Genomic DNA, 24,163 nt, shown 5'->3' with positions numbered 1-24,163 from the left:
TTCCTTCCTTCCTTCATCTTGTCTTCATTACTTTATAGGTAATTCAGGATGGTGAATGTACATTATATTCCTTCTTCCCCCTATTTTTCCCACAACAACAACCTAGACAACTGAGAGGACCTTTCCACAACATTTTTTCTCTATGTCTAAACAAGAGCTTGTCATTTCATACAGTCCGCTGTCAAGTCAGTAAATTTGTAAAAACAGATTCTTGCCTCTTGGTATATAAAATGGATGGATCCCAACATAACTCTCCATCCAAGCCATTTCCCTTTCTCTTTCCAGATCGTACATTCTCAGTTCAATCCTCTGATCATCGCTGAGTCGCACAATTTGAGAAATTTTTCTACGTAAATAATTCAGACATTTTTCACGAGCCAGAGCGGTCGAACCAGAAGAACAGGACATTGTGCCTACATTTTAAAAAAAATGGAATCAGTGAGAGAGAGTTTATACAACATTTTAAACTGAGCGTTACTGAAAAATATGAATGCTTTTTAAAACCAGTCCTATGCCTACAACTAAAATAGATTCATAGTAAACTTGTAAAAACCAAAACACTCAGCAATTTAAAATTATAATGATGTATCATTCATAGAATCTTAAGGACAAGGAAACATGTGGACAAATATGTCCTCGGTCAGGCAAAAGCATTTCAATATAGAAACTCACCTAAGCTCCAATGGAAGTTTGTTCCATAAAGTGGGCAGGCAATACTAATGACGCCCACCTCTACTCTACTAATAAGTTATGGTATTTCAGTTTAGATCATCCAGATAATGTCTACTGCAAAGGATTCTTCCCCAGCACCCGACCTTCCAACCACCTCACTGATCTACTTATGACTGCATGTTACAGAGCCACCCAACTCCTTCCTTTGTATTCTGCACCTAGACACATACAATGATTCTGACTCTATGCAGTATTCACACTTCCACAAACATATCCCATGCATAATAATTTGTGCACCTAGACACATACAATGATTCTGACTCTATGCAGTATTCACACTTCCACAAACATATCCCATGCATAATAATTTGTTTAGACGTGTCAGCCCTATTAGTACATATACAGGTAGTCCTCGACTTATGACCACAACTGAGCCCAGAATTTATGTTGCTAAGTGAGAACTTTGTTAAGTGAGTTTTATCCCATTTTTACAATTTTTGGCACATTTGTTAAGTGAGTCGCTGCAGTTTTTAAATTAGTAACACGGTTGTTAGGTAAATCTGGCTTCCCCGTTGACTTTGCTTGTCAGGTGGTCACAAAAGAGAATCACATGACTCGGGGGGACACTGCAACCGTCATAAATCTGAGTCAGTTGTCAAGCATTCAAATGTAAATCGCATGACCATGGGGTTGTTGCAACAGTCTAAGTGTGGATAACGTCAGTGCCAGTGTAACTTTGGTCACTAAACTATTGTAAGTCAAGGACTACCTGTACAGTTGTCCCAATTTACTAGTTTCAAGTCAAGAAAGTGTTCAACTAAGGCAAGCTGTCTCCACTCCATTATGCCATGAAGGAAAAGCCAGGAGGTTTACCTGAGCCAATACCATCAATATATACGAGACATGCAGCATGGACGAAGGTCAGCACTGGAGAAACGCAGAAGAACTGGTGTTCCTCTGGACCACCAAGCAGTCTGTCTTGTGCCATAACATTCATGAAATTGACCCAGGACAAAATATTCCGGATGCTGAGAATACAATTATGCCCAAACTCTTGATTACTCAGCCAATCTATGAAATCCATCATGAGTTTCGCTATATCCATTCCTATGACAACCAGGAAGGGAAAGATGAAAATACAAGAATGATATACCGTAAATACATACAGGAAAAAGGGTACTTAAAAAAAACACAAGCCAATAACCAGAAAACTAATATGGAAAGACAAAGATAAAGGGCTGAAAAGTTTAAATGCCTATAAAATACAGTCAAAACATTTCTTAGCAAAAACGCAAGGGTCTAGTCGTTTGTTGAAAACTAGCTCCCTTAAGATTGGGGATTAAGCATTTTTTTGGTGAGATTTACCTTCTTCATTTTTTGTGGATAGGCAGAGGCCTGGATAAAGATTGTGCTTAACGATTTGCATTAAATCCTCACGGCTATTACTTTGCGGACACCATATTTCAGTAAACCGATTACGCAGGGCAGGCGATAGCTGTAGGCAAGAAAATGTAGCTGAAGTTAGCATATTACAGCTATAGTTCATTAGCTTATTGTCAGAAAGACTCTTAAAAGAAATGACTGATTTTTTTTTAAAAAAAAAAGACAGAGAGAGAGAGAGAAGGGATCAACATACTTTGCGTGGCACGACAAAACTGCGAAGCCCTTATCCGCGGAGACATAAGCGCGTCGCTAAAGCCGCGACGTCATCACCGCACATCATCACTGCCGCGACAACAGCGCGGCAACAGAAGGGCGCTTTAAAACGGCGCCGTGGCAGAAAGCCGATTTCAATTAAGGTAAAAGTTAGGATTAGGTTTAGGGGTTTGTTTTAGGGTTTGTTTTAGGGTTAGGTTGAGGGTTACGGTTAGGTTTAGGGTTAGGTTTAGGGTTAGGTTTAGGGTACTGAGTGCTTGGGAATGCGCGGATTTGCCCTCCGCGATTATGTCATTGCGGTAGGGTCGCGTTTTTCCTTAGCGCTTAGAACGGCGCGAATTAGTCTTCACGCTTATGTCTCCGCGGATAAGGGCTTCACGGATTTGTGGTGGAACCCATACTTTGTTGGTTCTGACAACCATGTCGATATCACACATGCAATAAAGCATAAGCAATTCTTTAAATTGTAACATCACAACATGCAATTGGCATGATGGCAATCGTAACACAGAGCTAAACTAGCCCTCATTACCTCTTTCTTCCCAAAGTCGCCCCCAGGATTCATTGTAGCTAAAATACGAAATTTCTTTCCAGCGGTCAGCAGCTCAATTTCGCTGTCCTCGCTAGCCTTCTCTGCGATCACCAGTGTTTTTTCAGTTTCCAGGACGCTAGAAGAAAAGAAGGATGGCTGAATTACTGTACTGCACTAGACACAGTGGGGAAATTTGTGGCACCTTAAAGTTAACCAGCTAATTATGGTATACATTCAATATTTTTCCAAGAAACTATAAATCCTAGCCCCTTGCCAATAAAGCAAAACAGAACAAAACAGAAGCACAAGCCTAATAAATAAGCAAGATTTGATAATCTTATCAATCAGAAGAAGCTGGAATACGACATTGCAGTATTAAATCTGCATTAGTGATGAACATATCAAGAAAAGCAAGATTGAAATGTCCCGTTTTCAGGCACGTACCTATTAAGTCTTTCTAGCACAGAATCGTCTGCTAATGAAATCTCATCCATGAGAAAAAAGCCGTCCTCTCTCATTGCTAGAACAAGAGCTCCATCATGCCATTCGAAGAGCCTAGAACTGTCAACTTCATCCTATTAGGAAAAAAAAGGAGAAAGGAGATTTAACACAAACATTGGAGTTAAGTTCTTAGTTGTACTCAGCGTCTTATAGCCCAGCAGTCTCCAACCTTGGCAAGTTTAAGACTTGTGCACTTCAATTCCCAGAATTCCTCAGCCAGCAAATCTAGCTGAGGAACTCTGGGAGTTGAAGTCCACAAGTCTTAAAATTGTCAAGGACGGAGACCCCTGTTGTAACCAACTGACCTTATCCTTTGAATGCTGTCTAACTGGCCGTAGTCCTCCCAGGAAGTCTGATGTCTCCATGTGCAAATGGCAGTTCACAGAATACAACTTCTGATTTGCTACAGCTGCAAAGATCTGACAAATAGTTGTTTTGCCACACCTGCATAGGAAAGTTGGTAAAGACAATTTCATTAGGCTTCTTGTCATCTTAGTGGTTGATATGATGGCTAGTGGCCATTAGGGTGGAGACTGAACGTCAAAGTGAATAGCGCCACTTCACAGGGAAGAACAGGGCAAGAATGCAATGGGAGAAGGCACATCAGGTTTTGAGTTGCAGGTTCTTCAAAGATTTTTTTTTTTTACTCCTATCTTAAATCTTATTTTACAAGCTATTTCATGTTCTTCCACCTTCAAAGCACAAAGCCATGCTGCCATTTTTTTAACATTTAAAAGCCAATAAAAATAGAAATAAAATAAATCAAGAGCCACCGACAACTAGGTAGCCTTCTGTTTCCCACATGCGGTCTTATGCTCTGTGGCTCAGTTCAAAACTGAGATTAGCAAAGAGAATAATTTACCCTGTATCTCCAACCAATAGTACGGGTTCGCCAAACTCCAAAGCTCGGCCTGCCAAGACTGCAAGTCTCCTCATTCCTTGAGTCCATACAATGTGATTGAATTCCTCATCCATTCTAGGTAGCCCAGCAGCTGATGCAAAGGAGATTTTAAATAGAAATAAACAGAGCAAGAAACTAGAAATGAAGGAACACCAACCAAGCATTAAATTATTCTAATAAATCCTGAGTCTGAAAATAAAATACTAATTCCCATTTAGGAAATTTATATTAAAATGTCCACTGTAATCACAATGGTAATTAAAATCCATTATTACAAACTTGAATTTCCCTTGTGACAAGATCACTGCATTTCTTTGTGACCGATTATTAATTGCATCAAAGGAAGGGCAAAATTGCTATCTGCAACATTAGCCTATATATTTCAGTATGTAAATTATTGAATAACCAAGAATCAATTCTGCAAGCTGACCTAGCTGTTTTTTCACACTTTCTTCTGAGAAGAGATACTGGGGATCCAATTTTCTTTTAAAATATTTTTCAATGACAGTTTGAATAATGTCCACTTCTTCTTGCTTTCTGACTCTTCCTGCCAAAAGCATAAATCCTAAGAATAAAGACATAAGGATAATGATTACTTTTTTTAAAAAAGAGAGAGAGACAGGCTGTTTGGAGTAGTGGTTAAGGTGCTGGCCCAGAAATCGGAAGGCTGAGTTCTAGTCCTGCCTTGGCCATGAAAATCAGTTGGGTGACTTTGGGCCAGCCACTTTTTTTCAAACCCAACCCATCTCGCAAGAGTTGTTACTGTGGGGAAAATTGGAAGGAAAGAGAATTATGTACGTTTGCTGCCTGAAGTTTTTATAAAATAAGAAAGGTGGGAGAAAAATGTAATAAATAAATACATAGTGGCTTTTGATATTTTGTTTACCAAATAAGAGAGAGAGGGAGAGAGAGGGAGTGAGTGAGAGAGAGAGAGACAGACAGACAGAGAACTGTAAAGAGGAGGGAAGTCTCACCATCATTAGCTAAATGTTGAAGCCAGTCATAGTCTTTCACTGTCTGTTCTGCTAATCGGTACCTTTCTGCCCAGCGAAACAGGTCACGGAGAGTAATGAAGCCATGCTTGCCTGCAAACACTGACGAACCTCTGCGATAAGACTAAAGAAACCAACAAAGCAAGAGCTCTCTATCCAATATTGTATTATGTGCCCACAATCATTTCTTCAGATGCCTTGGAGTACCTTATCCTTCCCGCCACATTCCCCAGATTGGCCTATTGGCTCAATTTAAAGGCCTCTTTTGCCCAGTGTGTCTTAGCAGCTATTCACTGGAATTCTCATTATGGGCAACGAGGAACTCCTAAGTAAGATGCAGATACCCTGTATGAGATCTGTGAGAAACAGCTGCTCAAATGGGATTTTGGACCATCTGCTAAAGGTTCTTTTTAATAGATATCCAAGAGCAAGGGTCTGGGGAATGTCAGAAACTGGGCCGCGCAAACAAGCAAAGCCCCATCTGAGGGATGCAGGCAACAAGCAAAACCACAACCCCTCCAGTCCACGGGAAAAATATCTCTATGGAACTGGCCCTGGTGCCCAAAAATGTTGTCCTAGAAGCTTACAAGAGAGTGTTACTTTATCTCCTACTACTCAGGAAAGGCAGAGATCATGTGATCTAGATAGTAGCACAAGCAGTTGTTTCCTTTGGTTTCATTTAGTGGCTGAGCCCAAAAATCTAATATAGTTTAAGGGTGTCATTGAACAGGGAAAATGACAAGAAAATAAATCCCCCACAAACTGGGCCTACCACAAGCTGAAGCATACCAAACAAATGTGAAATGGATGAGAGGGGAGAAGAGTGCATTCTCTTCTCTTCCCTGTCTAACCAAATTTATTTCTCACATTTATATAACTGTCCATCAGACAGTTTTCCTCCTTGGAAAAGATGTACTTGAAATTCAATTCAGCCTACTCTGTTAGCTTAAGAAGACAGAACAGTAATTAGCAATAATAATAATTAGCAATACCTGTAGTTCCAGCATGACTTTGATCAGTTTGCTACAGTAAGAAGGTGGAAGCTGGCATCTTTTGTGCAAAATGTTTTCCAATTCTGTACTGGGTAACTCATCAAAATGCAGCTCCACAAATCTATTTCTGAAGGCTCTAGATAAAATCTATAAAAAAAAAGATTTTAATTGAAACAGTGCCCCTGGAACTCCTATCAGTAAAAAATAAAATAAAGCGTTTGTTCTTTATGTCTATCAACAATCGTTCAAAGAAGATCAGCAGTTATTTTTTTGTCTATGAAAGATTTCGAATTCATGGTGAAATATCCATTCTATGGAAGTTAAGACAATGCATACCTTATATATGTGCTTCTTTTATGTTATAGCAAAAGTGCAATAAATATACTGAGATTAAAGCATATGAATGTATTCAGCAAACTGTTAATAAACATGGAAAGGAGCTGTCCAGAAATATAAACCTATGTTACAAATGTTGCCCGGAGTCCTTCGGGAGTGGGCGGCATACAAGACCTCGCTCTACATGGGGCAGCCCCTGAAGAGCATTCGGAGGCTTCAGCTTGTCCAGAATGCAGCCGCGCGAGCGATCGTGGGTGCGCCCCGGTACACCCACGTTACACCTATCCTCCGCGAGCTGCACTGGCTACCTATCGGCCTCCGGATACGCTTCAAGGTGCTAGTCGCAACTTATAAAGCCCTTCATGGTATTGGACCTGGGTACTTGAGAGACCACCTGCTGCCAATTACCTCCCAAAGACCTATTAGATCCCACAGACTAGGCCTCCTCCTAATTCCATCCGCCGGCCAATGTCGATTGGCAACCACTTGGAGGAGGGCCTTCTCTGTGGCTGCTCCGGCCCTCTGGAACGAGCTCCCCGTGGAGATCTGGACCCTCACCACCCTTCAGGCTTTCCGCAAAGCCGTTAAAACCTGGCTGTTCCGGCAGGCCTGGGGCTGATGAGTTCCCATCCCCGCTCGAATTGTGTGGCTGTTGATTGTTTTTAAATTGTTTTTTGTATTTTGTTGCTTGTCCTCTGTTTTTTTGTTTTGTACTATCCCCCCCCCCCCCCCCGGTTTGTTAGCCGCCCTGAGTCCCTTCGGGAATAGGGCAGCATACAAGTGAAATAAACCTTTGAAACCTTTGAACCTTTGAAACAAGACCAATAAAACAAACAAACAAATACTTATAGATCGGGCAGTTCTCTCAGATCAGGAACATGCTCTTGTCACGCTTAATTTAGAAAATCAATTTAAGGTTTTCTGTCTGTATTGTCTTTATCATACTGGTAGTGATTTCAGTGTTTAATTAGAGAAGTGTATTTGCAAAGTTATTAATGATTACAGGCTTCTCTAAGCAATCATGGAATACCCCAATATATAATTGGAATGAAAACCACATGCATCAGATTAAAAAACAAAAGAAATACTGTATTTGTTAGAATCTTGCACCTTAAGAAATCTCAGCCATGTGTTCTAACTTCACAGTAGCTTCCACATGAAAATGTGTCATGATAAGCAACTCAATTCATGGGACTTTTACATTGGCATTCTTCAACTAGCTATTGGAATAACTCTCATTGGTCAGTACGTGTTAAAATGGTTACACAAATACCAGTAAAAAAATCTTTTCTCAGATACTTTCCAGCTATTCTCAACATCAAGTCTGGTCTTATTAAAGATTTACAAGCAGTAAAATAGAAACAGGATTGGCAGCAGTGCTTTTTATATGGTCTGTTCCCTTTGTTAACATATTTCAATATACTGTCTTATCACTCTCATTCCTCAGCAACCTGTGGTCACAAAAATACCCAGACCTCACTTGGAAGGTATTTTAATATGTATATATTACATGCATGCATATATACATATATGTAAGTGTGTGTGTATGTGTATACACATATAAATTTTCAGGGTATAAAATGCTAATTTGGTCACAAAAAGGGGACAGCTATTGTCACATGCTTGGTATTTATATGCTATATATCATAGTAAGTACAGAAACATGAAGAATTAATGATCTCAGGACAGTCAACAAACCTTCCTGCCTCCATAGAGGCCTGGAGGATTCTGGGTTGCAAACAGCATGAATCGTGGATGAGCTTTGATGGTTTCTTGAGTCTCCGTAATGAACAGCTCTCTGTTGTCATCTAACAATCTGTTCAGTGCCTCTAAAACGTCGGTAGGTGCCAAGTTCAGTTCATCTAAGATAACCCAGTATCCCTTTCGCATGGCATCAATGAGGACACCTTTAAAGCAATTACCAAACAGTATGTGTGTGTATTTTATTTACACTCTGCAATGAGAAGCAGTGAAAAAATCTTTTTTGGGGGGGAATCAAAGAATCAGAGTGGGAAGGGACTTTAGAAGACATCAAGTTCAACACCCTATCCAGTGCAGTATTCACTAGAGCAGTGTTTCTTAACCTCAACAACTTTATGATAGGTGAACTTGAACTCCCAGAATTCCCCATTCATGCTGGCTGGAAAATTCTGGAATTTGAAGTCCATCCATCTTAAAAGTTGCTTAGATGGAGTATCCACTGGAACACTTTGCCTCCATAATACATGATGGTTCTTTCAGTAGCCTTTAGAGTTTGAAGGTTGTTTTTCTGAAGAGTGAATAGGTATAAGTGTTAAGGTGGATTGAATAATTACTACTGTACCTTTTTGTCCTTGGTTGTTGTTTTTATCTTATCACTAATGCAGACCTGTTATACACTCAGAGTCAGACATGCCTAGAGTAGCATATAAACCTGATATTAATCAGTCCATCAATCCTATGACAGATTGACTATTCACCCGTTTCAAGCTCTCCAATACAAGAGAATTCATCACTTTGTGTAGAGTTTGCTCTAATGGGGACAGCTTGTAATTAAGAAATTCTTCCTGATGTATAGTCTAAAACTATTTCCTTATAAATTTTAATCTCCTGATTCTGGCCCTGCCTTCTAAGATCACAGAGAGTAAGTTCATTTCCTCTTGCAGTTACTTTGCATACAAATCCAAATATCAGTTACTCTGTAAAAATAGAACAATCCACTTCAACAATTTATTAGTACCAACTAAACCACTCCACAGCCTCATGAGAGTAATTTTAATGGAACTCAATTGATTTTCTAATAATGTCAAGAAAGAAAGAAAGAAAAAAACTGTAACCCCAGAAATTGCAACCTAAAAGTAGCATCCCATGAATCTGTAGTGGCTTATTTTTAAGTAGAAATGCACTTTATACCCTTTCGAACTCACCTATCATATTATTGCCATTCTCTGGATTCTAACATCTGCTGCCTGCTGAAAAGTATCACACTATTACTGGCTACCTTAATCGTTGCAAGAGTACAAACAAGGAGAAATGAGCAAAAAGCTGTTGCAGTAACACAGCTCAGATCTGCAGAAGCTCACTGGAAGCAACTTACTATTAGTTGGTTGTGCAACACCCAAATAATCAGTATAAATCACCGATTTGATTTAATGAATTAACAACTATATACAAAGGTTATCTGAATTACTAAACTAGATTGATGTGTCAAGTTTAATTTGAAAGAAATAGTTGTGCATGCCAATTTGTAAGCACCCAGTCTGATATATTGACCACGCACTTGAAGATTCATTTCAAAGGGATAATTTTACTGAATCACTTTTGAACTGAATATTTGAAATGCGTATCTGCAAAATCCTTCCTGTTCCCATTTTTTCTTTCCAGTCTAACAGCCAATTTGCAAGCCTATCTGCCAGCAGAATGCATTTATTTTCAGGAACAGATCACTTTTCATAGAACAGAACAGTTTTCACTAAGCATGAGCTAGCATCCATGCTCTAAAAGTAATGGTAAAGCAAAAACAACTTCATTAATCCTGTAGAGTACAACGGTTCCACCACAAAACCGCGAAGCCCTTATCCGCGCCGACATAAGTGTGGAGGGCAAATCCGCGCCATCCGAAGTGCTAAGGAAAAACGCGACCCTACCGCGATGACATAACCGCGGAGGGCAAATCCGCGCCTTCCGAAGCACTCAGCACCCTAAACCTAACCCTAAACCTAACCCTAAAGCAAACCCCTAAACCTAATCCTAACCCTTACCTTAATTTAAATCGGCTTTCTGCCGCCGCGCTGTTTTAAAGCGCCCTTCAGTCGCCGCGCTGTTGTCACCGCACTGTTGTCGCGCGGTGATGACGTCGTGGCTTTAGTGACGCAGTTTTATCACCGCTATTTTGACAAGCGCGGTTTTGTCGTGCCACGGAGTACAACAGGGGTATAAATAATAATAGTACAAATAATAAGAGTTTTGCAATCTTTGAGATAACATTCAATATAACCCTTGCTGGAAAAAAAAAAGAATGGCTAAGAAATTTGCAGAGCAGCCAAAGTCCTACCTTCCTTAAATATCAGCTTTCCAGATATATCTGATGTGTAACAGCCTATATACTCCTGAATGTCAGTATGCTCATGGTTATTAATCCGAACACAGTGATTTCCACTTGCAGCAGCCAACCATCTGATTAAGCTGGTTTTACCAACGGAAGTATCTCCCTGAATCAGAACAGGGTATGTCCTTGAAGAATTAGCAGATCATAAAGTTAGAGATAAGATTTTACAGTCGCCAAGAACTTTATAGAAAAATTCCTCTATGTTTAATTGTTTTCACAGTCTTACTACATATGTTGCTTAAAATAGCTTTCAAACAATGATTTCATATTATTGCTACCAACAAGATCTAAAGTTGATATCGAGAAACATGTTGCATTAAACAAAGTCAGTGCTACTTTTAGGTGTCAAATTAAATGAAAGCTATTTTCACAGAACAGAAAAGGGAAGAATTAAATCCAACGTACCCAGCTGATACAACTCGGACAATATCTTTGAGGTTAAGTTTGACTGAAGGTGTGAGAATATAAGTCTCATCAATAGTAGGTTCGTTATCGCCAGCTGAAATCCAGTATCCTTCTACTTTTATCATTTTGCCTCCTTTAGGCTCTGGTAAAGACTAAAATGGGGCCATAAAAATATAACTAATTTAAGCTATCGACAGACCTTCTTAAAACATCATAGTGTTGCATTTCCCCCTTATGAGAACTACGTAACTTTTATTCTAGCCACCTAGATATAATATGAATAATAATCTCAAATCACATCTATTCTTCATGAGCCTATGTAACAGGAAGGAAATATTGCAAGAAAATCCAAGTAAATAGAATAAAGCAAGATGTAATCAGTATAATTACAAGATTAAAGCTCCACTGTAAGGCTATGAACAAAGCATAAAACCCACTGCATTCTTATCTCAGAACAAAATGGCTCCCTTTGGAATTAAAAGAGATATTCAAAAACTCTTTCAGCATAATGGTTCATCCTAGCAGTATAAACGTTTTTGGGGTAGTAGTCTCTTATGAATGCTATCTACACTCTAGCTATAGCAGCAAATGTTATCCACATCCTAATTTTTGTTTGCTATCAATACATACATTTAAAAATAATCTCTTTGGACATTTTTTCCATAGTTTGGATGGAGCACAACACCCAGTATGGATTGAATCTTGCCTACATTTGTGGTTGAAGGTTGAAAAGTAAGAGTATAATGAGCTTCTTTCACTTTCTGTAATAGAACACTTGGAAACAATATAAACAAAATGCCTCCATTTATCTTGAGCTGCGATAAAACACTGAAACAATGGTGCTTTATTCTCAAAACGGGCTTTCAGAGCTCAGTGCATTTACTATGAGAGGATATTCTTCATTACAACAGCAAAATATTAATTCCAATTAGTCGAGGAATACTTGCCTGCTTTAGACATTTTGTGTTTCCAAACAAAATATGATGACATATGAAATGCTGAACAACTGGGTAAGAGTTTCTATCAAGCTGAGTAAGAAAACCCAAGCAAAAGCCCTATAAGAAGAAGCAAAAAATTGAAATGCATTATTGTTAGGTGTGAGAGGGGGATGCTCATATAATTTTAAGTGTTAAGGTGAAAAAATATTGAATGCTTTCCGATTACAGTTCTCAATGTTCAGGACCAAAGAAAACAAGAATAATCACCTCATAAAGCGAGCGCTGGATATTGATGCACGGATTGGATGATGCAAACTTTAAAGCTCTGCACAAGGTGCGAAGGCTATAATGAGGCTTACGGCCTGTCCCATCCACCAGTTTTGATTCACACTCTTTTCTCACTGTCAGATAGAAGCTACAAATGAAAAGAAAAGGATAAATAACTTGGTTTCTCTGGCCTTGACATCAACATCCTCATGAAATTTGAAGTTGCCAAATGTTTCAGACTCACAGAAACAACATAGAACACCAAAAAGCATCCAGGATAAAGTAACATAACCCTTAGCCACCCAACAAAACCTTAACACAACAGTCCTAAATAAAAACAGATCCAAAAATTACAATACAAGGTTTCTGAATTGTTATAATTGTTGAAATAGGTACAAAGAGTAAACCAATATACAGCATTTGACTTACTTGATGATCCCATGAACTATGGTTTTGCTCACATTTAGCCCTTTCAGATAATCCATTATAAGAATATATAAATCATCTTCATTCTGTAATTCTTCTATGTAGATTTCAGTAAATCTGTAAGGTGACAATACATTTGAAAGTTCAAGGTACCATCATGCCAAGTCATACTAATCTAAAACTAAAGACTAAACACCAATCTGCCATTCACAATATAAAAGTGTTACATGGTAATACAAGATCTAACATGTCACAGAGGAACATAGCAATAGCACTTAAGACTTTTATACTGCTCCATACTGCTTTACAGCACTCTCTAAGTGGTTTTCAAATGTCAGGATATTGCCCCCAACAATCTAGATCCTCATTTTACCAACCTCAAAAGGATGAAAGGCTGAGTCAACTTAAACCCATCAGGATCGAACTCCAGACTATGGGCAGAGTTAGTTTGCAATACTGCATTCTAACCACTGAGCCACCAGGGCTCCTAAACACAGCATGAGCACTCAGGTAGGGCCCATTCCTGGATTGCATAATTTGCTTGTATATACCTCAAATTCAATGGCAGTTTAAAATGCCTGACACTGTATAACATGACTTTCATTCAGAAATAATCCTTTGCAAAACAGAGAAATAACCAAAACCTCCGTTACACGACTCCATATATACAAATAGTATTTAAATTACAATGGCAATTGAGATTCCAATGGTGCAAGAGAGACGTGACAAGGATTTGGAGAGGGTGAGTGTAGGTTTGAGGCAGGCATGGCTAGGGTCAAAGAGAGCATGCAACGGTGGCGCAATGAAGACTGGGGAGGGTACACCATAGGGTGTGAAGATTGGCAAGAGAGGAAGAATCATTGGTGTTCCCAGATTACAGCTATCTAGGAAGTCAAGCCAACATTTGAGAAGCCCTGAATACCACAATATGCTTTTATAAAATGACAGCATTCACTTATATGTGTATCTGTTTTTGTGGAGAAAAAGATCCCAAACTAACTTCAATCAAATGTCAAAAGTTGGATAAAAACAATTCACCTCAATTATATTGTTCAGGAAGTCGTATGGGCTGCAAAAAGTCAAAGCGTTTGACTTTCTGCCTCAACAAAATTTAAATTTAATGTTCTTACAGCTAAAAGCCATTTTAAAATACAGAAGTGGAACGGTATCATTTGGGAGGGAATCATTTGGATTTTTTTTCTTTCAATTTTGGCAGAAATGTTGATTGAAAATTTTTACTGAAAGATTTATGTTGAGCTTACAAGGCTTTAAAATATTTATTTTTCATTGAACAAAGACAGGAAATCGCACATTTTTTTGCTGCTGAATATGGGTGTTGTACTTTTGGGGGGGCACAGAAAAAAAGCTGAGGACCCACTGAGCCCCACAAGCAATTCAGTCCAAGTGGGGTTACATATAGAACATAATGCACTGGAATTTCATTAGTGAAGCTCGCTAAGCAACTTGCAGGTCTTTTGCTGCTAAATAATTTTTAATTCTGCAGAGACAGTTCCATAAGCTTAAATTTAATTCTACTGTCAAGTGCAGCCTGCTAAGTACTCAGTCGGGAAATCAAAGTGTAAGTATAGAATATAATGCTTAACAAGCACTTGGCAAGCCACCATTAATGACATAATTCTCAGAGTTCTCCTACTTGCCATGCTAAATCAGAAAATATGGCCTACGATAGATCAAATAAGCATAAAATTCACTCATATATAGCCACCCATCTGCTATGCAGCTTACTAGTAATGCTGACGTATCAGAAGATACCCAACAGTGGTTTTTTCCTTTATATTTCCCAAGGGATCGCTATACAATTCTAGCCTTGCTCTGAATGTGATGACTCAAAACAAACCGAACTACAGTTCCCAAAGTTTGTACAATAGCATCATCTACGCATTTCAGACACACACTGGTTACGCTTTTTGCCTGTGCATTAGCTAACAGTATGGTCCAGTTATAGTATGATGCAATATATATTTCAGATATTCAAAAATATTTGTATTTTGCTTCATGAACAAAGGTGGATTTCAGAACACTGTATAAAGAGAAAATAATAGTAGTTTCTACTACCATCAGCTTCAGAATAATTACTTAATTTTGTACAACTGGTTATTCTGTTTTTACCTGTTTCGTATTCCTGGAGGTAGATTTCTTTTTCCAACATCTGTAGCTGGATTCATACAGGCAAATAAATGAAAATTGGGATCACGTACCAATGGCTCTAAAAAGAAAAAGCAGAGATATCCAATTTCAATTCCAGTTTTCCTCAGGAAAACAAAGAAAAACATATTAACAAGCAAGCCTTGGGCAGGTGTTGTATACTTAAAAGTTGGTAATAGTTGGTTTTGTTGCTTCATCCCTCATATTACTCATATTCTGCATAACCCAAGTTTATGTTTCTGTAATATCTATCAACGTTCTATAAAACAACACCAGCCTCCTGATCTCATGAACTATTTTTCCGAAGAACTGCGGCCAAACATTCACATTTCAAGTCTCTAACTATTTAGTCAGTTTCATTTCCAATTTATAAATGAAAAAATAGTGATGGCAACTCTAAGCTGAATCTGAAACATACAGAAAAATATAATTTTCCAAGAAACAAGTTTCCACAAGTGAGGATTGGAGCCAAGTTAAATTCTCTTAAGACAACTTCTGAGAGAAAAATGAATTTATCCTAAAATTCATAATTCAGTATCGATTCAAACTATAATTATGGGAGAAAAAAATGAATCATTCTTCCAGTTAAGCTTTCTATAAACCTGTCTGAAAAAATTAAAACATCTCTCCTAGGACAATTATTGGCAGGTCGATGGCATTACATTTTAATGCCTTCCTTCAACCTTCTGCTGAAAATACTTCACATGAACACATCCACTTATATACAAACATTAACATCTGATGATCCAAAAACTTGCCAGACCTTTACAGCAATCAAGATAAAAATAGTTTAGCTGAAGAAAAGGTTTATTCTCTCCAGCTACTGCAAACAGAGTTATCCATGTATCTCAGTCCTGCTTGCCCAATCAATCTGCTGCCACTTTTTGGTCGGTTATAAAAATTTTGCTTTGAGACCTCAAAGCAATATTTTGAGAATGAGAACACTACAGAGTTTATTTGGATAAATCACGGGGAAATGGGTAGATAGATAGTCCAGCATTCTCAAGCCACAGCAGCCAAGTAGTTATGAAAAGGAAGTACATAAACAAGGACTAAATAATACAACTTGTTGTCCTTATCCCTACCAGCATTAAAATATTGACTTCTGTACTGGATGGAACAATGTAAGGTTGTCATATTAACTACAGGTAGTTTTCTTCCCCTTTAGAGTTACTCATCACCACAAGTGGGTTTCTTCACAAAAATTTTATCCAAACCTACAGACCTGGTATCTCAAATTGTGAACTGCAACACAAAGATTCCAACACAATCTCACCCACATTAGAGGTTAAAATATTACTATAACCCCAGACCCTTAAAAACCATTGTAAACAATGTAATGCTATAAAAAAATACCTGTGTCTCCTCTGTCTAGTAAAACTAATGAACCAGACAACCCTTCAAGTAAGCCACTTAAACATTCTAATGTCTCCGCTGTAGCTAAATTAATCTCATCCAGTAGAATCCATTCTCCTTTCTTCACTGCCTGTGCTAGGGTGCCCTGAAAACAAAACAGAGAAAAAAGTTACCATAGCTCACTTAAGCAGACAAAATGAAGGAAGGAAAGCAAAGAGAAATCTCTCTCTCTTTCTTGTATCTCTCTATGTCTCTCTGTCTCCCCCTTTTTCTCCCTCTGTATCTCTCCCCCCTCTCTCCGTATCACTGTCTCTCTCTCCCTCTCTGTATCTCTCCGTATCTCTGTATGCATCTCCCTCTCTATCTCTTCCTCTGTCTCTCTCTTTCTTTCTGTCTCTCTCCCCCGCTCTCTCTATCTGCCTCTCTTTTTCTCCCTCTTTATCTCTCTATGTCTCTCTCCCCTCTCTATCTGTCTCTCTCCCCACTCTCTGTAACTCTGTCTCTCTCCCCCACTCTGTATCTCTGTCTCTATCTCCTTCCCTCTTTCTCCCTCTCTCTGTATCTCTCTATGTCTCTCTCCCCTCTCTATCTGTCTCTCTCCCCCTTCTCTGTAACTGTCTCTCTCCCCCACTCTGTATCTCTGTCTCTATCTCCTTCCCTCTTTCTCCCTCTCTGTATCTCTCTATGTCTCTCTCCCACCCCTTCTCTCCATGTGAATAAAATTTCAGAAGATGCATCAATATCCAGAATAAAATATCCTGCAGCCCTTGTTTTTCAAAACATGGTAACAGTAATAAAAATATTACCTCTACAAATGCAAAAACCAGTGCATTTTCTGTCATCTTCATCTGCTGCTGAGCATGATCCAATCGGATACCAAATTCTTCCCATTTTTCCTTCAGGGGCAAACCTACAATGACAGATTTCTTCGTTAAAACCAGGAGTATAATACAAATACTTATAAACCATCACTATAATTAGTATAGTTCAAGACATATCTGAATTTAACCTTATAGAAGGAAGTTTTACAAATAAGGCACTGAATGGAAATATGGAACGCATCAAACAAGAGTTAAAACATTTTATTGGCCATGAAGCTATTTATCAATATATCTTATATTGTAAAATCCACTGGCAGGATATTAGATAACTGCATTGAATATGTTAATAAGATGTGAGCCTTGTTGCATTATTTTATTGCAGCACTTACTTAAGACACTGGTAAAAAAAGCAAAATCCTGCAATAATTTGTATATCTTTCCAACTTTTCTGATCTTCCTTTAATAAGGAAAAAAAAAGTATGGCCATAATATATTGCTTTGTATCCACCCAGTTGATTTGATTCTGAGGGTTAGCACACTTCAGGATCTTTCTCTGTAACAGCACACACCTTCTTGAAAGAGGTCCCCACAATCCGCAACCCAATATCCAGCAACATCCTCTGATGTTTGTTTGAAACCAAGAGTATAATACAAATACTTATAAACCATCACTATAATTCAGTATAGTTCATGACATATCTGAATTTGTGAAGATCTGACTTTTCACCTAGGATTTCGATGAAGGAGAGAGAAAGAGACCCCTTGCTTCATTCCTTCTCTCTGTTGTGCCTTCCATCTTTTAAAACTTTTTTCGCACCAAGATTAAAAAAAAGGAAAAAGTTTGTCAAATTGTTCCAGAAATATATGAAGGGCTAATTTTTCCCCACTCAGTCTAAAAAGGAAATATGTTGAAAGGCATGTCTGGAATACCCCGTAACTCACAGATGTCTTACCAGATGCGTTTTCTTTTGCCTCCTTATTAATAGCAGATTTGTAAACATGCTGCATCAGTTTGAGAAGGTTATGCCAATGCTTCTGGCGGTAACATGTTTGGATATGTCCTAAAAAGGTCTGGTTTTGTTTTCTTGAAAATGTCTGTGCAAAAAGTTCCTCAAAAGACTCTCTCAAGGGTAGCCATATCAGCTTGTTATCCACTGGCTTGTATCTGTAAAGAATTTAAAACAAAACAGCCACATGAAACTGATGGCATTAGAGCGGTAGTGCCTAAATTTGATCAGTCAAGGATAAGCAAAAGTGAGCTACAACATAGAACAAGGTATGTTTCTGTCAAAGTTTTCCTTCTATAAGAAACCTTCTCACATTTTTCCTGTACTTTTGCCTCGCCTCCCTCTCCCATCAGCCCTTTGGGTGGAACATCCCTTTCCTTCTCTTTTGTAATATCTTTTCTAATCTGACAATTGAACAGGAAACCATATTATGCTAAAAGTTTTAAGTGCTTATGAGCTACACTTACCCAATGTCAGGCCTGCAATTATATTCCTTTTAGAATTTTGGCCTGCCACTTTCTCTTATTTCATTATGCTGTTTCATTAGTATAGTTGATGGGAGGGGGGAATAGAAAGGAGTAGGATTGTGGAATGTGTTGTTGTCATTCTTTTCTAGAAGACCAAAGTCATCTTTTGTCTCCACACTTTTACAGCTGACCGGAAGCAGCTGGGTGGAGATGACAGCGTGGAAGAAGAAGATTGGACCGTGTGATGGATTTGTGGGTATGGGGACAAGATCATGAACTTTTAAATGGGTGGAATCCCAGGAAGCTCTTTAGAATTGGGATTACACAGATGTGCTAAGATGTCTGATTTATTAAATTGGAACTTTAAGGATCATTTTGCCTTGGACTCTGATTTAATTCTACATGATACTTGGAACGCTGACACCCAACCAAATATGTTTTCTTTCTTCCAACTCTTGTTGGGAAGGCCTAATTCCCTATTGATTTGGACCTTTCAAAATATATTGTATTCCAAGGAATAAAATGCATATTTCTATATTGCCAATACTGTTTGTCTAGGAAGGAGATTGTAGAGGGTATTTTTTTAAATTGACTTATACACTCACCCTCCTAAAAGATCTGCAGTATCACTCTGCTGGTTCATGTTGATAACTTTCAAACGGTGCCCTTAGAACAAAAAGGTACAGAAAATGATGAATTGGTTCCTGAGTAAACACTTCTATAGTATCTTGGCTACGGTCTCAGTACTGTACTTTACCTGTAATTTGGGCCAAGTACTGAACAGCAGAAGTTTTTCCTGTTCCCGTTTCACCCACAAGTAATAGAGGCTCTCCTTTGTCCACACATACTGCAAGCTGCTCAATCAACACTGAAGATGGGCGTGTGGGTGCAAAGCTTTGCTTTTTCCTGCCGAGATGAAAAGGCAGAATATTACATCTTTGCACCACCAAGTCTTCTATTCATCAAGTCCCTAAACATACTTCTCTCTCACATCACAGAAGCAACCACACAATAATAAAAACCACAAATGCTGCCATGGATTTTGCAATTAAGCACTCTGCCTTACACTACAAATACACAGGAGGAAAAAAAAGAGGATCGCTATGTGTATGCATTGCTATGTTATAAATTTATCACTAATTTCTCTTTTTTGTATTTCTTTATTAGAAAGGAAGGATGAGTAATTTCTGGGACAGGGTCCAGAGCGATGCTTTTTAAAATTTCATTTGGCTCCTTGTGATGTAATGCAAGAGGGATAGAATTATGCCTGAGGGTTTATTGGCTTCTTTTGAACTCTTCCCTGGAAACTTCAAGAGAAATTGAATAAAGAGAAAACCCTATTCTTGCCTATGAGGAAGGTATTCAAGAGGAAAGTAGCTCTAATGGAAAAGATCAAAAAGTTCTGCAATGCAAGCATATGGCTCTCCTTATCTGGGTTCAGAAGATATGAAAAAGCTGCCATGGGTAGTACCTGGATGAGATCCTCTCACTTAAGCTAAATTGGAAAGTTACAAAGAAAAATCCCAGAAAATATAACAGCAAGTCACTTTGTTATGGCTGCCAAGAAAGCAACACGGATGAGTCACATCGCTGGGAGTCAAGCTTGACTTCAGACCCACACAGGAGTTTTTTAAGAAGGGAAGCTATAGGCTACACAATTAATGTAACATGCAATCCGACAAGAGTTTTTAGAGGAACCTCTCCAAAACAATCAATACCGTTGCGTAAGTAGTGTGTGTGACTGCTTCTTAATGAGCTGAGTTCTTCCCACAGAGACTTCTTGTTCTCCTATTACAATTTCTGGTTTATGAAGTTGACAGTAGTATTCCACCTATGGAAAAGGAACATTCAGATCTACCTTTATTTATTGCACACCAATTCATATATAGTACTTTCGTGAGTAGTGAGCTGTTTCAGCCCACCGAAGTGACTTTGCTGCTCGGGAAGCATCTAACGAATGCATTTTTCAATTTCCCCAAAGCTTCAGATTATCAACCGCTTTTCCAATTAATTGCAAGGTGGATTCACTTAGTGGACTGAGCCATCCTGAGTTCATTTGATTTGAGCTTAAAAGTGATGTATGAATCGAGTTGTCACTGTTGGGGAGTTACTTGGAACAATTGTATATATTATGATTTAGCATGGAAAATAGCAATAGCAATAGCAGTAGACTTATATACCGCTTCATAGGCCTTTCAGGCCTCTCTAAGCGGTTTACAGAGAGTCAGCATATTGCCCCCAACAATCTGGGTCCTCATTTTACCCACCTCGGAAGGATGGAAGGCTGAGTCAACCCTGAGCCGGTGAGATTTGAACCGCTGACCTGCTGATCTAGCAGTAGCCTGCAGTGCTGCATTTAACCACTGCGCCACCTTGGCTCTTGGAAGCCCAATGGAAGAAACTTCCTTCAAAGTTCACAACTAGCTGCAGCCAATTTTGAGTCATTTCCCATTGAGAGAAGCACTTATACAGAAATAGGCAATTTGTAAATGTACCTTATGCTTGGAAATGTTCAATTTGCTTCCAATGATTGTAGCCATTTTTAGTCGATTGGATTGTTTTGACAGCATAGCTGTGAAACAGTCTAATGCCTATCAACAGAAAAAGTTACGAGTTAATAGTTAAGAAACTATTGTCTCCAAATAAACCAACTGTAGTCAAAGAGTAGTTAACTTTCTAGCAATGAATAACTCGTATACTCTTGTGATGGAAAGAAATGTCTTATTCATTTATTTTCATTCTTCTTTTTTAAAAACTGGAATATCTCAGAGTCATACTATTGAAAGAGGCCATTTAAACCCAACATCCAATCTGTACTATACTGTACGGTATAAACTACATGCTCCAGCCATTATCTAAAATTATCTTAATACTCCATCCATTATCTAAAAAACAACTTGAATTTATGTTATAGAAAGTAAGTTTTTTTTAAAAAAAATACCCCCATCCTAAAACAAGAACCGTTTATTTCAGACCTCACGAAATATGTTCAGTGCAGTAGATGAAGTAGAACTGTTAAAGTTGAACACGATTCTGTTGCACCAATTGAGTAAGTCCCTGAAAAAAGAAAAGATGATGTGAATGTAGTTTCAGAGTAATGCTCTCCTTATCTTCCGACAACTATAGCTTCTTTCTATAGCTTCTTTCTCGCTTCACTAGGTACATACCGTATTTTTCGGACTATAAGACACACCAGAGTATAAGATGCACCATGATTTTGAAGAGGTAATTTTTAAAAAAGTTTTTGCATTCTGCAGGCCTCCCAAACCCCTTGCACGCCTCATTTTTTGCAAAAAAGAAAAAGAAAAAAAAAGGCTATGCAGAGCTTTGGAGGCTTGGAGAGTGCTCCTGGGGGCGGGGGCAAAAACGGCCCATTTTTGGCTTGTTTTTGCCCTCCCCAACCCCCATGAACATTTTGCAAGCCTCCCAAACCCTCTGCACGTCCATTTTTATAAGGGGGGTGGGACTTCAGTAGGCAAAAAAATGCTATATTCAGTGTATAAGACGCACCCATATTTTCTCTCTCTTTTGGAGGGGGAAAGGTGAATCTTATACTCTGAAAAATATGGTACTTGGTGCTGGTTTTCGAAAAACACCCACTAGTCACATTTTCATTCAATTAATGCCTTCTCAGTGGGAACTTCAATTAAAACATGCACGCAGATGATCTTTAAAACTCTAGATCAGTGTTTCTCAACCTTGGGAACTTTTAAGACATGTGGACTTCAACTCTCAGAATTACCCAACTAGCCATACTGGCTGGGGAATTCTGGGAGTTGAAGTAAAGGTCCCAAGGTTGAAAAACACTATTGTCTAAGGATAATTTGCCTCCTCCAAACTAAATATTCATAGCTTAACTGCACATTTAAATACCTTAGAGATAACTCTCTGCCCTCCAAACATGGCTTTTTATTTGTAGTCAAGCCTGATGCATCATCCATTGTATTCTCATTGCCCACAATTTGGTTTTCAGATAAATGTTTATCACCAGTAAGCTCAATGTAGATATCCAGCAGACAATCTGTTACAGTGGCAAGTTTAGGATAACGTCTCTGAAGAATCTGAAGGAAGAATAAAAGCTGATATATTATGGTTTCATCCTGAACATCGGATAAAGTTATAATTCTATTCTACACGTTTTAGTAGGAATTAACATAATGGAATACTTTTTTTCCTGAAATTAAACAGCAAATTTGAAATGAAATCCTGAAACAATTTTTCTGTCAGTTCATGGGGCTTATTCCCTCTCCTCACTTACCTCTTTGAGTTCAGCCTTAGGCAAGTTGTTAAGCATAATTTTTGTCCAGTACTTGTCCAAAAGAGCAGCATGGCTGTTCTGCTGCCTATACCAACCACCGCCATAACTGAAGACTCTACATTAATGAAACCACAAATTAGTTTTTAGATTCTTTAGAGCATTCCATTCCAGATGTGGAGAACTGGCAGCCTGACGTTACTTAAATATGTCATGAACTACTTTTCCATTGGTCATGTTCAACAGGCTGCTGGGAGTTGTAATTTAGCAACATCTGAAGCGGCAAAGGCATCGCTGCCAAAAATATTACACGGTGTTGTAACCACCTGTCATTAGTACTATATTCGTACCTTTAGTTGAACAGACAAGGGGAAGGTAACTCTTATTTGTCCAAGTATAATTGTATAATATAAATGTGTTCTCTTGGATGCAATCTATTCGCCTTAAAACTTCCAAAAGTCTTTCTGCTCAGTCATCTCAAATTACAAGATGGGCAACAAATAAATTTAATAATAAATTTAATAATAATATTCCTTAACTGCAACACCAAAACTAAAGGAATTAAAATCTCAAATGATAACGACAAAATGTCAAAAATGCCCCATTACAAATTTCTAGGTATGAATTTGCTCATTATATTGATTCTCTAAATAATGGCAAATGAGATTAATATTAATCAGATATTAATAAAAGGATATGATGATCTGGTAAGAATCTGGTTGGATTGCTACAACACTACAGACCACTACTGTATCAATTCAGCGACTCCTCCTGAATTTTTGTATATAATTTTATAATATTTTTCTAAACAGCATCTTAGATTCAAGGATTATGTTTTTAGGTATACACAGAATTATAAGAATGCCTCCCACTGATCTATAAACTATTTTAAAGTCATTATCAAACCCTTCCTAGCAGGCTACACATTCTACCTTCTGGTAGCAAAAAGATGGAAACCAGGGGCTACTTTTATGCAGTCATTACGTCCAGGAATCAATAACTCTCCATTTTCCAGAAGAGGAATCAATACAGAGATCTAAGGAAGAGAAGAGAAAAAAACTAAAAATAGAACAAAATTGCACTGGGCAATACCTAAATGACAAGGTTTATTCATGTTACAGGGTTTTCTTCTCTTTTCCCAAAGAAGTTTCTTAAAAAATCAGATCCTCCAGAATCCAACCTCAGTACATCCCAGCCATTGAGAAAGCCCGATTCCACCCATCTGTTCACTAGTTCAAGCAGCTACATTGATCCTATTTTGCTGCAAACACAGTGGATTGTCTGATGTGCTACGTGAGTCAAGAGTTGGGATAGTAACAGCATGTGGTCTCCATGCTTTCCCATCTTGAAACATATGCAACTAATTCTCTAAGTTACATTTTTTAG

At 38.3% G+C, this 24,163-nt stretch overlaps 1 protein-coding gene across 1 annotated transcript in view; it reads right to left on the bottom strand.

Annotated features, from left to right (window-relative positions):
* Positions 1 to 24,163, bottom strand: part of MDN1 (midasin AAA ATPase 1) — a 116,998-nt gene that overhangs the window by 83,363 nt on the left and 9,472 nt on the right. Inside the window, exons 8-35 of the mRNA XM_087718747.1 lie at positions 23,710 to 23,813; positions 22,781 to 22,895; positions 22,396 to 22,583; positions 21,498 to 21,579; positions 21,018 to 21,113; positions 20,241 to 20,353; positions 19,280 to 19,428; positions 19,128 to 19,188; positions 18,002 to 18,213; positions 17,034 to 17,137; positions 16,228 to 16,372; positions 14,836 to 14,932; positions 12,709 to 12,822; positions 12,280 to 12,427; positions 12,022 to 12,129; positions 11,075 to 11,226; positions 10,616 to 10,794; positions 8,281 to 8,489; positions 6,247 to 6,393; positions 5,237 to 5,378; positions 4,693 to 4,827; positions 4,224 to 4,353; positions 3,667 to 3,805; positions 3,305 to 3,435; positions 2,861 to 2,996; positions 2,038 to 2,167; positions 1,546 to 1,779; positions 216 to 413 (exon numbers count right to left, since the gene is read on the bottom strand). Of these exons, the coding sequence (XP_087574873.1) occupies positions 216 to 413; positions 1,546 to 1,779; positions 2,038 to 2,167; positions 2,861 to 2,996; positions 3,305 to 3,435; positions 3,667 to 3,805; positions 4,224 to 4,353; positions 4,693 to 4,827; positions 5,237 to 5,378; positions 6,247 to 6,393; positions 8,281 to 8,489; positions 10,616 to 10,794; positions 11,075 to 11,226; positions 12,022 to 12,129; positions 12,280 to 12,427; positions 12,709 to 12,822; positions 14,836 to 14,932; positions 16,228 to 16,372; positions 17,034 to 17,137; positions 18,002 to 18,213; positions 19,128 to 19,188; positions 19,280 to 19,428; positions 20,241 to 20,353; positions 21,018 to 21,113; positions 21,498 to 21,579; positions 22,396 to 22,583; positions 22,781 to 22,895; positions 23,710 to 23,813 (3,898 nt within the window). The remainder of the gene's footprint in view (positions 1 to 215; positions 414 to 1,545; positions 1,780 to 2,037; positions 2,168 to 2,860; positions 2,997 to 3,304; positions 3,436 to 3,666; positions 3,806 to 4,223; positions 4,354 to 4,692; positions 4,828 to 5,236; positions 5,379 to 6,246; positions 6,394 to 8,280; positions 8,490 to 10,615; positions 10,795 to 11,074; positions 11,227 to 12,021; positions 12,130 to 12,279; positions 12,428 to 12,708; positions 12,823 to 14,835; positions 14,933 to 16,227; positions 16,373 to 17,033; positions 17,138 to 18,001; positions 18,214 to 19,127; positions 19,189 to 19,279; positions 19,429 to 20,240; positions 20,354 to 21,017; positions 21,114 to 21,497; positions 21,580 to 22,395; positions 22,584 to 22,780; positions 22,896 to 23,709; positions 23,814 to 24,163) is intronic.

This window comes from Thamnophis sirtalis, unplaced genomic scaffold (assembly GCF_051295495.1).
Source record: "Thamnophis sirtalis isolate CommonGarterSnake01/CBP01778 unplaced genomic scaffold, rThaSir2_p1.2 scaffold_6, whole genome shotgun sequence".
Taxonomy (NCBI): Eukaryota; Metazoa; Chordata; class Lepidosauria; order Squamata; family Natricidae; genus Thamnophis; species Thamnophis sirtalis.
Note: the sequence above shows the minus strand (reverse complement) of the source record. Positions and strands in the feature narration are given on the sequence as shown.